This window comes from Schistocerca americana, chromosome 1, assembly GCF_021461395.2.
Source record: "Schistocerca americana isolate TAMUIC-IGC-003095 chromosome 1, iqSchAmer2.1, whole genome shotgun sequence".
Lineage (NCBI taxonomy): Eukaryota > Metazoa > Arthropoda > Insecta > Orthoptera > Acrididae > Schistocerca > Schistocerca americana.
Window position 1 is genome coordinate 134,795,324 of NC_060119.1, and position 14,937 is coordinate 134,810,260.

General features: G+C 42.8%; 1 protein-coding gene across 1 annotated transcript in view; it reads right to left on the minus strand.

The window, feature by feature from the left end:
- LOC124622510 (nuclear transcription factor Y subunit beta-like) overlaps positions 1 to 14,937 on the minus strand; it is an 85,089-nt gene that overhangs the window by 51,260 nt on the left and 18,892 nt on the right. Inside the window, exon 2 of the mRNA XM_047148234.1 lies at positions 1,668 to 1,862. Within this exon, the coding sequence (XP_047004190.1) occupies positions 1,668 to 1,862 (195 nt within the window). The remainder of the gene's footprint in view (positions 1 to 1,667; positions 1,863 to 14,937) is intronic.

A 14,937-nucleotide genomic window follows, 5' to 3' on the forward strand; every position in this document is an offset into this window, starting at 1 on the left:
GTGTCCCCTCATGTGATACCTCTCATAACGTGTCATTTTTCAACAGGACATTGCTCGATCACGCACGGCACATGTCTGTATGAAGTGTCTGGTGCTGAAGCGTTACCGTGGGCAGAAAGATCCCAAGCGTATTCCCTGATACAAGATATTGAAACGGTACAGTAGTTTCCGCTCCATAAGCAACAGGTTTCGCTGCTCGTTCGCACCGGGAAATACAAGCAGAGGCGGCTCCGCTGCCAATTTTATTACACGACGTGGCCGGCCGCGGGTGCAACAGAACCCATGTGGACGGGTGGAAATAAATGTGTCAGGCTTCATAATACATATTTATATGTGTCGTGTATTATACATTTCTCGTACGTGAATGTCAATACGCACATGAACTTTCCTATTCCCCCTCACACCTTTCCATAAAGCGTGGCCAAATCTTATTTGGGAAGTAGTTCTGTAGTATAGTAGTGCCAACGTTACTCCTGAGTAGGGGATCAGAGAGACAGCACAGGCAGGTAAAAGTCAAAGACTTTCCAGTGTCACAAGATTTGGGGTGGAGAGGTTGGTCACGGCCAAGTGGTTCGACCATCCCCTCCACCGGGGCCCAGGAAGACCTCCGGGTGCCCACCATATTCTGGGAGTGTTACAGAAGACGGGTAAGTGAGCAGACATGCCCTCAGTGCGTCTGTCTCAATGTTCACGCATGGAAGAGAGGTATTTGAATATTTGTACTAATTCTTTTATTTCCAGCTTCGGATTGTGTAAGGAAATGAATGTGCTCGTTTAATTTCGGAAATTTGACCCCCTGTGTTAATGTATCTGGTCCCTAGTTTGCCCGTTATCCTCCTCACATAGTGGATGTCCTATGTAAAATATTGGGAGACTATGGTGGTATACGTTTGGCCAACGCAATTCCGTCTTACCCAGGGAAATCTGCCTGCATATTAGTATATAATATACCCGAGCTATAAGTTGTAAAATTGTAATATCTGTAAACTGAAACAATTGTTGCAATCGCTGTAAAGTCGAGTGATAATGTTTAAAATAAATAGGTAATCAACTGTCATCAATTTTTAACATACCTTAAAAATCACAAAGAAGTCAAGTTAAAGGAATTTATTTAAAATAAAAGATATAGAATGCAGGGACGCACACATCAGCGTTTGAGCCCTCCAACCCCTTGTCTAGTATCGTACAGAAAGGGCACGCTCTGTAGGTAGCGCTCTCAAGCTCCCCTCCCCACTTATCCGTTGCGCAATTTCCATTCAGGGCTTGACGACATCAACTTTCATCTGGCGTCCCTAGGCAAGGAGGTTTGACGGTAATCTTTCAATATTTGGGATGAGCTCGCACATCATCTTCGTCCCAGTACCCCAGCACCCCAGAATTCAACGGTCAGTTACAACAGTTGTTGGGCATTTTACCTCAGAAGAGGCTACGACGGCTGTAGGACAACCTCCCCAATAGAATTGGTGCGTGCATCCAGGTCAAGTGGGTGCCAGGTCATACTGATTAGTGCCCTCATTCTGTCAAGTTCTGTGTAAACTTCATACCAGTTGGTCATTACTGAAGTAACATCACACATTCTGTCAACCTTTGATGTTTCACTTCGTTTCCTCCTTCCCTTCTGACTGCTTAATTTTTTTTTAGTCAAGCAGTGTAAATAAGACACGTACCTGCGCATACGTCCTCTGCGCGGCGAAGAGGCTGCTGAGCGTGGGGTTGGCTGCAGTGGCGGCCGCCGGCGCGGGTACGGACTGGACGTGGCTGAAGCCGGGCCCAGATATGGAGAGCTGCAGCCCGTTGAACGGCACCTGCTGGCTCCACACACAGCCCGCCAGCCACGTCGCCACCAGTGCTACCACCACCTGCTGCAGACACAACGAAACCCCGTTGCTCACCAGCTATACACTAGGAACAACTCGTTTTCATACGAAATTTCAATGCCTTTGTTATTAAGAAGTACAATGCAATATTCCTTCGGACGTGTATGCATATCTGAAGGATCCTTAATAACTCATGCACTGCTATTTCGTGTTCATTCAATACCTTCCTGGAGGAGAATATATAATCGTGCTCATAAATTAAGGATAATGCTGATACATGGTGAAACAACGCTCTGGTGGGCGGTTTGCAGGTTTAAATCACCTCGGGGTATGACCATGCGGTGCATTTGACCTGGGGTCGTCACACGGTGGCGCTGGCAGCAGTCCACATACGCAGAGGTGTGCTGGTACATGTCAGTTTACGGTGCAGCGAGTATGTGTGCAGACGTTTTAAGACGTGCTAATGGTGACTGTGTGTTTAAAATGGCTCAAAGAACACGTATTGTTGACTTATGAGAGGTAGAATAAATACTAGGGCGACTAGAGGCTGGTCAAACACAGCAGGTCGTAGCACGGGCCCTCCGTGTGCCACAAAGTGTGATCTCAAGATTATGGCAACGATTCAAGCAGACAGGAAACGTGTCCAGGCGCTACAGTGCGGGACTTCCACAGTGTACACCACAAGAAGACCGAGATCTCATCATCAGTGACCGCAGACGGCCACCGAGTACTGCAGGTAGCCTTGCTCGGGACCTTACCAGAGCCACTGGAACAGTTGTCTCCGGACACACAATGTACAGACGACTGAACGGACGTGGTTTATTCGTCCGGAGACCTGCAAGGTGCATTCCACTGACCCCTGGTCACAGGAGAGCCCGTAAAGCCTGGTGTCAAGAACACAGTACATGGTCATCGGAACAGTTGTCCCAGGTCATGTTCATGGACGAGTACAGGTATAGTCTGAACAGTGATTCTCTCCGGCTTTTCATCTGGCGTGAACCAGGAACCAGATACCAACCCCTTATTGTCCTTGAAAGGAACCTGTATGGAGGTCGTGATTTGATGGTGTGGGGTGGCATTATGATTGGTGCACGTACACCTCTGCATGTCTTTGACAGAGGAACTGTAACACGTCAGGTGGATTTGGACGTCATTTTTCACCAGTATGTCCGCCTTTTCAGGGGTGCAGTGGGTCCCACCTTCCTCCTGATGGATGATAAGCATGGCCCCACCGAGCTGCCATCGTGGAGGAGTACCTTGAAACAGTAGATATCAGGCGAATGGAGTGGCCTGTCTGTTCTCCAGACCTAAACCCCATCGAGCACGTATGGGATGCTCTCGGTCGACGTATTGTTGTACGTCTTCAAACCCCTACGACACTTCAGGAGCTGCGACAGGCACTGGTGCAAGAATGGGAGGCTATACCCCAGCAGCTACTCGACCACCTGATCCAGAGTGTGCCAATCTGTTGTGCGGCCTGTGTACGTGTGTATAGTGATCATATCCCATATTGATGTCGGGGTACATGTGCAGGAAACAGTGGCGATTTGTAGCACATGTGTTCCGGGATGGTTTTCTCAACTTATCACCAATACTGTGGATTTACAGATCTGTGTCATGTGTGTTCTCTATGTGCCTATGCTATTAGCGCCAGTTTTGTGTAGTACCACGTTGTGTGGCGCCGCATTCTGCAGTTATCCGTAATTTATGAGCATGAGTGTAGATAACGTGCGAGTGGAGGTTGTGACACATTGACGAGGACATAGGGAACTTTGGGTCTAGCCATGATTAGTGCACGGATAGTGGAAAAAAATTGGAAATTTGTGGAAAGGTCTTATGGGACTTCTTACATCATCGGTCATTAAGCGTAAACACTACATAATCTAACTTAAACTAACTTACGCTATGGACAACACACACTCCCATGCCCCAGGGAGGACTCGAACCCCCTACAGGACGAAACGCACGGACACGGATAGCGGAATGGACCGCTCGTGTAAAGCGGAAAATCGGGGTTCGAGTCCTCTTAGACCAACATACAGCCGAATGGTGGTTCATATTCGCAGTTAGAGTGAATTTCCGGTGTACCTTGTTTTCATTCGTTCTACAACAATACGGGCAAGGATGAAAGTAATTGTCACCAGATGTATCATTGTCAAATAACATAGCTGGGCTACACTTGGATCAGACATAGAAAGAACTGCTACAGAGTCGTAAAGAAAGTAACTGACATATCCAGAGCGACAGTGATTCAACTACAATAATTACACTGAAGGCACCACGGTTTACGGTAGTCCCCTAGACATTACAATACCGTATGTGATCACCACGTGGACCAATGAGTACCCTCAAACGTAATGCCATGCCGGCGACAAGGTGGGTGAGGTGGACAACTACTGAATGGTCGACGGTGGATGTAAACGTAAGGCAATACCTCTTCCAACGCATCTCACACTTGCTCGACAGTACTGAAGTCAAGGGATCCTGCAGGCAAGTCCATTCGCCAAATAGCCTCTTGTTCCAAGATGTCCTCTACCTTGCACTGTTCAATGTATTATCGCGTTGTCACCAGAAACTACGCATAAAACGACACACATGGGAAAGTCAGTACGCCCATGCGACGTTTGCTTTTCACAACATAACACCTGGACGACCAAAACGATGACGTTCAGCGATGTTCCTGGGTGTATTACGTGCATCGACCTTTCACCATGTGAGAGTACGTCTACAATCACTAGACTGAATCTGGTCTCACCCGAGGAGAAAACGCGACCCCACTCCTCACTCTATGCTGCTGGCACCATCGCACACAGTGTCGCTGACGTGCGGGTGTCAACAGAATACAGCGTACTGGTCGTCAGGAAAAGACACGACGCGATTGTAGTTGCCGTGCCACTGTGAAGCGTGAGACTGCGTGCGTAGCAGTCCAGTTAAATATGGTCACAATAGCACTCGCTGTCTGACGTTGGTCCTTTGCTGCCTGATACACAATAGAGCAGTCATCCGCTGTTGAACTTAACAGTGACTGAGCACTTCCTCTCCTTCGGACAGCAGTGCCTGTGGTTCGGAACGTTCCCTATGCACGGGAAACAGTGCTGTTAGCAATACCAAACTCCTGGGCAGCATTCGTCACACTTAGTTCCTCGTCCTTCCAGTTTCCCGATAATTATTCGACGTTTGAAGTCAGCCAGATATTGTCTCCGGGCCACAGTGCACCGTAACTGCTCACTGACTCACACACACACACATTATCCATATCTTCAATTGCCTCGTGTTGCGGTGACATCTCCATTTGGCGCTACAGTCACGGTGGTATCACGCCCCCTGACGTCAAGACTTGTCTGTGCGACTGGGAGATCTCTAGCAACGATTCTCCCACACGTTCATTCATTTCCATCTAGTTGTTAATCTGTCACGTTACTTCACCTATCTCGTCTTTAAGATCTGCAGAGCAGTTACATTCGCATCTTCATTTGTATTTACATATGTGTATGTGTGCTATGCAATCTGTCCTACGATGCGCACAGAAGAGACACGTAATGCAACAGTATAATGTCCCTCCTTGCTACTCTACTATTTTGCGTTTATTTTTCGTACGAGCTATGGCGTAGGCTGTCGGAACTTTGTGCGCACATTTTCGAGTCACACAGCTTCTTTTCTTATAGTACCTCTCAGCAAAGACCGCTGAGCATTGACACGTTCAAGTTGTATAAACTAATCCACCGGCTGTTCTGTAAAAATAAATCTATATGTCGTGTGATTAGGGCCTCTCGTCGGGTAGACCGTTCGCCGGATGCAAGTCTGTCGATTTGACGTCACTTCGATGACTTGCGAGTCGATGGAGATGAAATGATGCTGATGAGGACAACACAACACCCAGTCCATTAGCAGATAAAATCTGCGAGCCAGACGGGAATCGAACCTGTGCCCTTACGATTGACTTTCTATCGTGCTGACCACTCATCTACTGGAGGCGGACAGCTGTGAATCTTCTTGATTAATATGACTTGGTAAGAATACCAAGTGGATTAACAGTGCTCAAGAATTCGTCGAAAGAAAGTCCTGTAAACGATCTCCTTCGTGAGGGAATTGTACTCTTTAGGATGTTTTCCATAAAACTCAGTGCAGAATCTGTCTTCAACACTTACGCGATTGTTTCAACCTTTGACTGTTCAGGAAACATATTCTTGGATATCGTCATTTTTTGTGTTTTCTGTGGTTCCTTAATTCGTTCCATGTTTTCATAGATGCGGTCCGTGAATGAAACTAAGTGAAAGGCTGATTTTTGTCATAGCCGTTTTGCTTCATTTCATTTAGTATCTTGAGTGAAGATGTTGTGCTCTTATTAGTCGAAATATATGTCTTGGAGCGTTTCTTAGTCGTCCTGCTTACACCAGGATGTCCGTTACTCGGCGTTTGCGAGCACATTTCACTTGAACATTTTACTTCCACTGTGGGTGTTTATCGAACATCATGGTGCACGCAGACCACCTAAGAACAACTCAGGACGAGACATACGAAAAAATAAGACCTCTAAGTTGGCTGTGAAGATACTTCACAAATAAAGAGAGGCGAATAGCTTACAGTATAAAATAAACAGCCTTTCACTTAGTTGCATAGACGAACCACATCCCCAAGAACATCACTAGATACTTGATGCTTGTGAATGGTTCCATTGGTTTGTTGCTGACAGTACAGTCAAATCATAGCGATTCTTTTCGTCAATTTTCTGCATTAGATAGCATTCACCTCTGTCCAACGTATTCGAACCAAGTGCTGATCATCAGTAACACTTTTCGCATTTCTTGACAATATTTTAATGTCTCCTCAATCATCATATTTTCAAGCAGCCTCGAAAAATCTTCCACTCATAATCGTCAACAACACCAGGAATTAAATTTGTCTAAGAGTGTTAATTCTGTTCTCCAGGAGGGCTTAAATACAAACAGCTACCTCTCTCAATACTGTTATCACGTAGTATGGAATAAAACGATCCGACGAAGGGATTGAAGAGTCTTTCACATTGAAGATGGGAACCTGTCTCGGCCAACATCATCCAACGAAGCTACAGAGCGTCCTATATACTCATGTAGGGACCAATGGCTGCCACTACATATCCACTTTCAGAGCAAAGATCAGTTTGTAGGCTGAGGAACAGCAAACTCAACTTCCGCCAATTACCTTTTAGCATTCAGGCCGTTAAATAACGTCCAGTCTGTCTGTCCTTCTCAAACAACACTGCCTGAAAGTACAGGGTGGACAAAGTAAAACTCCACCTTAAGATAGGCAACACTGTTTACATCTTCTGCACGAGAGACTGGTGATGTAAGATGGTTTGTGTGAATTATTTTTCGGACCATTTTTACCTTTTTCACCTTCTATAAACATAAGTTAGCTGTGGTGGTAGTGTCATGCGTAGGTCTTCATAACGTGTTCTTGAACGACGTTTCTATACATTAGTTCCTACACTGAATTTGCCCTCACTACACTCTCTACGAGTTCTGGAGGTCTTTCAGTGTCGTTTTGTTACGGTTAAGAAACAAGACATCAATGTAGGTGCCTCACGGGTAAGCAGGACAAAACTGGTTTCACGAAACCTGTACTCGATGAATCGACGTTATTTTCTAAGAGGCATCGTTCGTCTCCTAAAATTTGATCTCTTTTTATCATAATTTCTCGAGTGTGACAAACGGTCGAAACTCTATGATTGGGACAGTGCCATGCGTTTCACGTTGTGAACTTATGATTGAGTCCCCTCGATGTCTTGGGTAAGTAAGCTGGAATGCAACATCACAGTTTCCCACGAAGTCCATCGCTATTTTTGCCTAAGTAAACGGCGTTGTGGTGTTATCTGCATGCGGATGACTACATCTACATCCATATGGATACTCTGCAAATCACATTGAAGTGCCTGGCAGAGGGTTCTTCGAACCACCTTCACAATTCTCTATTATTCCAATTTCGCATAGCGCGCGGGAAGAATGAACACCTATATCTATCCGTACGAGCTCTGATTGGCCTTATTTTATCGTGGTGATCGTTTCTCCATATGTAGGTCGGTGTCAACAAAATATTTTCGCATTCGAAGTAGAAAGTTGGTGATTGGAATTTTGAGAAAAGATTCCGTCGCAACGAAAAACGCCTTTCTTTTGATTATGTCCAGCCCAAATCCTGTATCGTTTCAGTGACACTCTCTCCCATGTTTCGCGATAGTACAAAACGCTCTGCCCTTCTTTGAACTTTTTCGATGCACTCCGTCAGTCCTATCTAGAAAGGATCCCACACCGCGCAGCAGTATTCTAAAAGAGGACGGGCAAGCGTAGTGTAGGCAGTCTCCCTAGTAGGTCTGTTACGTTTTCTAAGTGTCCTGCCAATAAAACGCAGCCTTTGGTTAGCCTTCCCCATAACATTTTCTATGCGTTCCTTCCAATTTCAGTTATTCGTAATTGAAATCCTAGGTATTTGTTGAATTTACGGCTTTTAGATTAGACTGATTTATCGTGTAACCGAAGTTTAACGAATTCCTTTTAGCACTCATATGGATGACCTCACACTTTTCGTTATTTAGGGTCAAGTGTCACTTTTCGCACCATTCATAAATCGTTTTGCAGTTTATTTTGATCTTCTGATGACTTTATTAGTCGATAAACGACAGCGTCATCTGAAAACAACCGAAGACGGCTGCTCAGATTGTCTCCCAAATCGTTATATAGATAAGTAACAGCAAAGGGCCTATAACACTACCTTGGGGAACGCCTGAAATCACTTCTGTTGTACTCGATGAATTTTCCGTCAGTTACTACGAACTGTGACCTCTCTGACAGGAAATCACAGATCCAGTCACATAACTGAGACGACATTCCATAAGCACGCAATTTCACTACGAGCTACTTGGTATCAAAAGCCTTCCGGAAATTCAGAAATACGAAATCGATCTGAAATCCCTTGTCAGTAGCACTTAACAGTTCATGTGAATAAAGAGCTGGTTTTGTCTCACAGGAACGATGTTTTCTAAACCCTTTGTTGACTGTATGTCAATAGACCGTTTTCTTCCAGGTAATTCATAATGTTCAAATGTTTCAAATGGCTCTGAGCACTATGCGACCGGAGGTCATCAGTCGCCTAGAACTCAGAACTAAATAAACCTAACTAACCGAAGGACATCACAGACATCCATGCCCGAGGCAGGATTCGCACCTGCGACCGTAGCGGTCACGCGGTTCCAGACTGAAGCGCCTAGAACCGCACGGCCACACCGGCCGGTTCATAATGTTCGAACACAATATACGTTCTAAAATCTTGCTGCATATCGACGTTAACGATATGGGCCTGTAATTTAGTGGACTGCTACTACTACCTTTCGTGAATATTGGTGTGACCTGTGCAACTTTCCAGTCTTTGGGTACGGATCTTTCATCGAGCGAGCTGTTGTATATGATTGTTAAGTATGGAGCTAACGCACCAGCATAGTCCGAAAGGAGGCAGAGTAGGGTGGTGCACTCAACAGTACGAGAGTGACTGGTTTGCGAGTGGACTTGCATCGTTTTTTCATTATTGTTTACAAAGGAAATAGCATTCTTGAAATTTTTTACCACTTTAAGACAAACGAAGGTTTGGGGAAGATTACAGTACCATCTAATAAAAAGGCAAGGTGCTTTTAAAAGTGATTTTGTCGCAAAAGAAGAAATAGCAAAAAAAAGAAAACAGCAAAGTCCTCTTCCATGTCAATACACATGGTACAATGTCTTTCTAGTAAGTACCTGTATTTAATTTTTTGTCATCTGTTCGAGAAGACGCACCTTAAAATCACCATTGGAATCAAGAGTTTTGCAGATACAAACATCTCACTGGAAGTGGGAATAGGTGGAAAGGTGAACGTATTGCTTTAAAAAATAGGACAGGATTTACAGCAGTTCGTTCTTCATAGCTCAAACCATCGCAAGCAGAAGAGGCGTCTCGTCCTATACAACGTGCACATTATCACCTTAGTGCACAACTTGTGAACAGGTGCACCTCTTCTCCCATTCTGAAAGGGATCTGTAATTTTTTGTCCTGCCAGCAGTGGTATACGAGACTAGTTTTTGTCTACAGATACGTCTACGTATCGCTGGACGTGTATCCGAGACCAAAATCGCACAAAACCTGTAGGAGCGTCTAATAGGCTTAGGGTAGACATTGAAAGCTGGGGGCTCCTCTGCAGAATGAATGGGACCTCGGTATCGGGAATATTTCATCTTCAAAATCTAAAGCTAGACCCTTCATAGATCAAGCCGCTAAGCAAGGAAAGCAATTCCTTCGCAGTCTGTTCGTTCCAACGGCGGCGTAGAATGAAAGATTCGTTCTGGTAACTATTCATAAGGTTTGCTACGCCATTTTCCGCATTACCTTTTTACCCACAGAAGACGAAGATGAGCAATGAGGGCCCCTGTGGAGTTTGGAAAGAGGGAGAGAGGTGACTTCTTTTGTTCAGCAAACATTGTCGCGTATTTCTGGTGATAGGGTGTTGCCTGTGGAAGGCAAAAGTTCTCATATTTGTCCAAAGGAGGTTTAAAATATCACCCTGTGTCATAATTGATTCTACATCTAGCAATTAGGTATGGCAACAGCCAAAAACTGAGGAAATAATTTTATTTGTATTTATTAAAGTGCGCTTAACTGCATAACACGGTTTAAATTCTTTTTGGTTTCCATCCGCACCACAGAATAAAATGTTGGCCAAGTAAGTATGAACACTACATTTTTAACAGAAGTCGAGGAGGACTGGAAAATAATAGAACAAAATGGTAAAATGTATCCACAACAGTGCGAAAAAAGGAAAGAAATACCAGAATACAGAAATAAATACGTGGAAGGGGGGAAATACAGAAGTTTTGAGAACGTGATTAACACGTCACTCGCGACCCTAAAGAGGCGTAACAACCCGTGTGTGCTGAATATTGAATTAGAAACTCCTTCTGGTATCGCTAGTCGCTACAGAATCAATATCAAGTCTAAACTGCAGCATCCTATTTCTCACGTGGAATACCACTATTGAAAGAACTTATTTTCATATAGAGGTAGCCTGCAGATGTAGGATAATGACGAATACACATTTTCAAAGTGTGTACATAAGTAAGTCCCAATGTGTTTCGGAACAAGACGTCGTCCGACATTCCCTTTTGTCGTTTTTACTTTTCCTTGTGTCGAGAGGTTTCAGACGTGTTAGTATTTCGAAATTTATTCTTAATGTTCTGCTAAATTAGCGTACCACACACTACTCTTGTATAGCAATTGCAATAGGGCAACACGGACAACATCTAGTTTCCTTGTACGAATCACATATACATTTGTCAACAAATGATTAATTTTCTTTGCATGTAAGTTCAATATCGAAAGGATCTTAAAAGAGTTCGAATCGGGATTTATTTATGTCTGCAAACCGGTGTAGATTTTGTAACAATTCTCAAAACAGTTTCTTTCAAAAAGCAGGAAAGTGGTTACATATGTATATTCTCATGAAAAGCATTATTCCTTTATACGTACGTTGGCTTGAGGTTGGTTGCATTACCAACAGCAGTTAGAAAACACAACGAAACAGTGATATTGTCGGTTTCAAGATCAGTTCTAATAACCAGTCCCTGCTAATCATCCGATGCTCTGTTTAAAATTAAAGATGCAAGATGACCGAGGTAGTGACAAAAAAAATCTGGAAGCTGCACAGCAAATAACATTAGTCGGCGAGTAGTCAAAGAGCCAATCCAGTAGGAAATTCGAGAGGAATGGTCATAAAACTTCTAAATGGCTGAATATAATTCCTCTTCCCTCCCCCCCCCCCCCCAACAAATGTATTCGATGAAATGATTTACACGATGATTTCCCAACAAGCAGACATGTGAAATGTGAAGAGCATAAAAGTGGTAAATTGAAAGATAAATGCAGTGATTTCACTGATGAATATCAGTTTTCCCTGGAAAAATTAATGTCAGTGGGACTCCATGTGACTTACGGTAATGGCGTAGAAATTAACTATAACTAGCTGAAAATATTCAGTTGTCAATGCAAAATAACTAGCTATTACATAGCGCCACTTTCGAACATAGCAGGTGGTACCAACACAGTGCAAATTAAAGTTATATAGAAGGCATCTATTATAGTCCTGGAAACAACGCAACAATTAAGAAAATTTCAGTACTCAGGTTACGTGAATTTATAGCAATTATCACGCTGTTGGAACTAAGCACTATGTTTTGTCTGCAAGTGGTCGTAGCAGAAAATCGGCAATCTACGATCTTGGTTAATTCTATTTTACGTGTGAGTCGTCTGCAAATGGCATATAGTCAGCACAGCGGAAGAGACAGAATAAAGAATCGAGACGAATGCAGCAATAATTCTGCTGAAAAATGCAGTAGCAAACCCGAAGTTATTGGCCTAACAATGGAACTATTTGTTAGTGCAGAGTGATTATCGTACTAACTACGAAGCGGTGCCGCGCTGGCTTAAGCTAGATGTATTGAGGACGCCACTAGAGGTATTGGGACTAGATGTGTGCCTGATAAAGAGAACTACATCAAATCCCATTCTAATTTACCTTACCTACTATTACTTTACACCGAAAGTAGTTATCTAAAAATATTGATGTCTTCCGACTTTGTTTTGAATTTTGTTTTCATATATTTGCCAAAGCCAAGACGGTATATTTAATAAAATAGGTAGAAGTAATGAATAGCAGGTACGAAAAAAACGGAAGCTGTGAAAGAGGTCTGTCATCTGTCATGTAGGGCCACGAGATATTAGTAAAACATAATAGCTTTTACGTCAAAAATTCAAATGGCTCTGAGCACTATGGGACTCAACTGCTGAGGCCATTAGTCCCCTAGAACTTAGAACTAGGTAAACCTAAGTAACCTAAGGACATCACACACATCCATGCCCGAGGCAGGATTCGAACCTGCAACCGTAGCGGCCTCGCGGTTCCAGACTGCAGCGCCAGAACCGCGCGGCCACTTCGGCCGGCTCTTTTACGTCAATAATCTACAAATAAGACAGAGTTCCTGAATGCCGTGGGAAGGGAAGTCAATGAAAGTCAATGAAAACAGCACAAGGAGAAACGACTGTAAATTTGGGAAACCGAAATGTGTTAAAAATACAATGAGCAGAAAGAAATCTTATTGTACGGACTTAAGACTATATTTATGAACATGTACTTAGCTATGCGAAACTAATCAAGAACAGCAGAAAAGTAAAATCGCACAAGAATAAAAAATAAAGCCGTAAAATTAAGGTAATTGAGAACGGTGTGCTTAGGAAAAATAATGATACAAATAAGTCATATGCGACACTAAAAAAAAGAAACACTGACTTGTCTAGATAAAAAGAGGAAATTTGCTACCGACAGTGCGACTTTCTTACGCTAAGCCCACGTACGGTTCTAAAAGTATAAAACCTGTAACGACCATGGCCTTCATTACGCAGAGAAGACGTAGGATAGCTATCGGAATAGTAATACTGCCAATTTGAGACTAGAGTGTAATATAAGTTAGAGTCCAGTCGAAATCCTATCGAAGTGCAAATCTCATTCGGTCATGATCTCTTTGCGGCAAAAAAATCAACTGGAGGTCTTTCAGAGTATTCCGATCGACAGATCCAATAGACGATAGTAATTCTCACATAGTGTAACCCAAAATGACATAGTTAAACATAAAACACCAATTTTATATTTCGAAATACTTCAACGTCAACGAAAATGTTATGTCCTTTCTATATTTTAATAACTAGTGCCTGTAGATGGTTCATGGTGAAATAAAATTTACAGCTACGAATTCCCTGTACTTTCAGAGTGAAATGAAGTGTGCGAACAAATGGTTCTGAAAATAATGCCACGCTTTGCTGCCGCTAATTTTCCTTTCGATTGAAAACCTATTTTACTTCTACTAATTATGACTGCTTGTATCTTAAAAAATAGGTCTCGACGGCTCGAGGAGGTAGCGTGATACTCTTTGACTACACCCATTTTTATGAAGTAATGGAAAATTCGTGTAGGATTCCTCCTTTACAGGTTATATCAGAAATCTTATTTTACCCGAAGAAGGTACTGAAACACAGTTATGATTCGGCCTCTATTTGTAAAAGCAGTTATGGATCTAAGACGAACTCTGGAATGGATTTCAGGAAAATTAAATAAAAACCGTCTGTGTAATCCTAAAAGACAGCAAAGGACTTGGAAGATTAGTTGAACACAATGCATGGTGTCTTGAAAAGAAGTTATAAGATGAATATCCACAAAAGGAAAACAAAGGTAACATAATGTAGTAGAATTAGAAAAGATGATGCTATGAAAATGTAGAATAGGAAATACGTTAATAATCGAAGATAGAATTTGCTATTCGGGTAGCACAATTACTGACGAAGGTGGAAGTAGGCAGGCTCTAAAACGCAAACTGGAAATAACTTTGAAAGCCGTTTCTAAAGCAAGAAATTACTTAATATCCAATACAAGTTTAAATTTTAGTAAATCTTTCCTGTATTATTCTCAAGTGTAGTCTTGTACGAAAATCAGACGTGGACGATAAGCAGTTCGAACAAGGAATGCTGCCCTATAAAAGAGTACTCAAGATTTCTGATAACTAAAGAAGAAAGAAGAGGCACGGAATCGTGTCGGGAAGAAAGGGAATTTGTGTCCCAACTTGACTAATAGAAGGATCCCGTGGAAAGTAAACGTCCTGAGACATCAAGGAAACGCCAGTTTGGCTATGGAAGAAATTGGGGGCAGGAAGAAGGGGGTCTAAGTACTATAGTGGGAAACCGATGATTTAGTGCAGTAAGAAGGTTCTGGTGGATGTATTGCAATAGATGTTGAAAGATCGGGAGTTTTGACAGGATGGAAAGTTTCTTCAAGACCAGAATTAAACAGCTAGATTAAATTTACGTATAACAAAGATAAACAAACAAAGAATACAAACATTTTGTCTAAGGGTATAAAACTGTGCAGTAAATAGCCCAAGGAGATTAATACGAGAGCTAAATTACACGTATTTGAAAGAGTCTATTAAAGAATAGCTCTTAAATAATTCATACGACAGAGTAAAGGGTTAGTAAGTTAACACAGAGTAGGGAATGGTAAAGGAACATTATATAATAATAA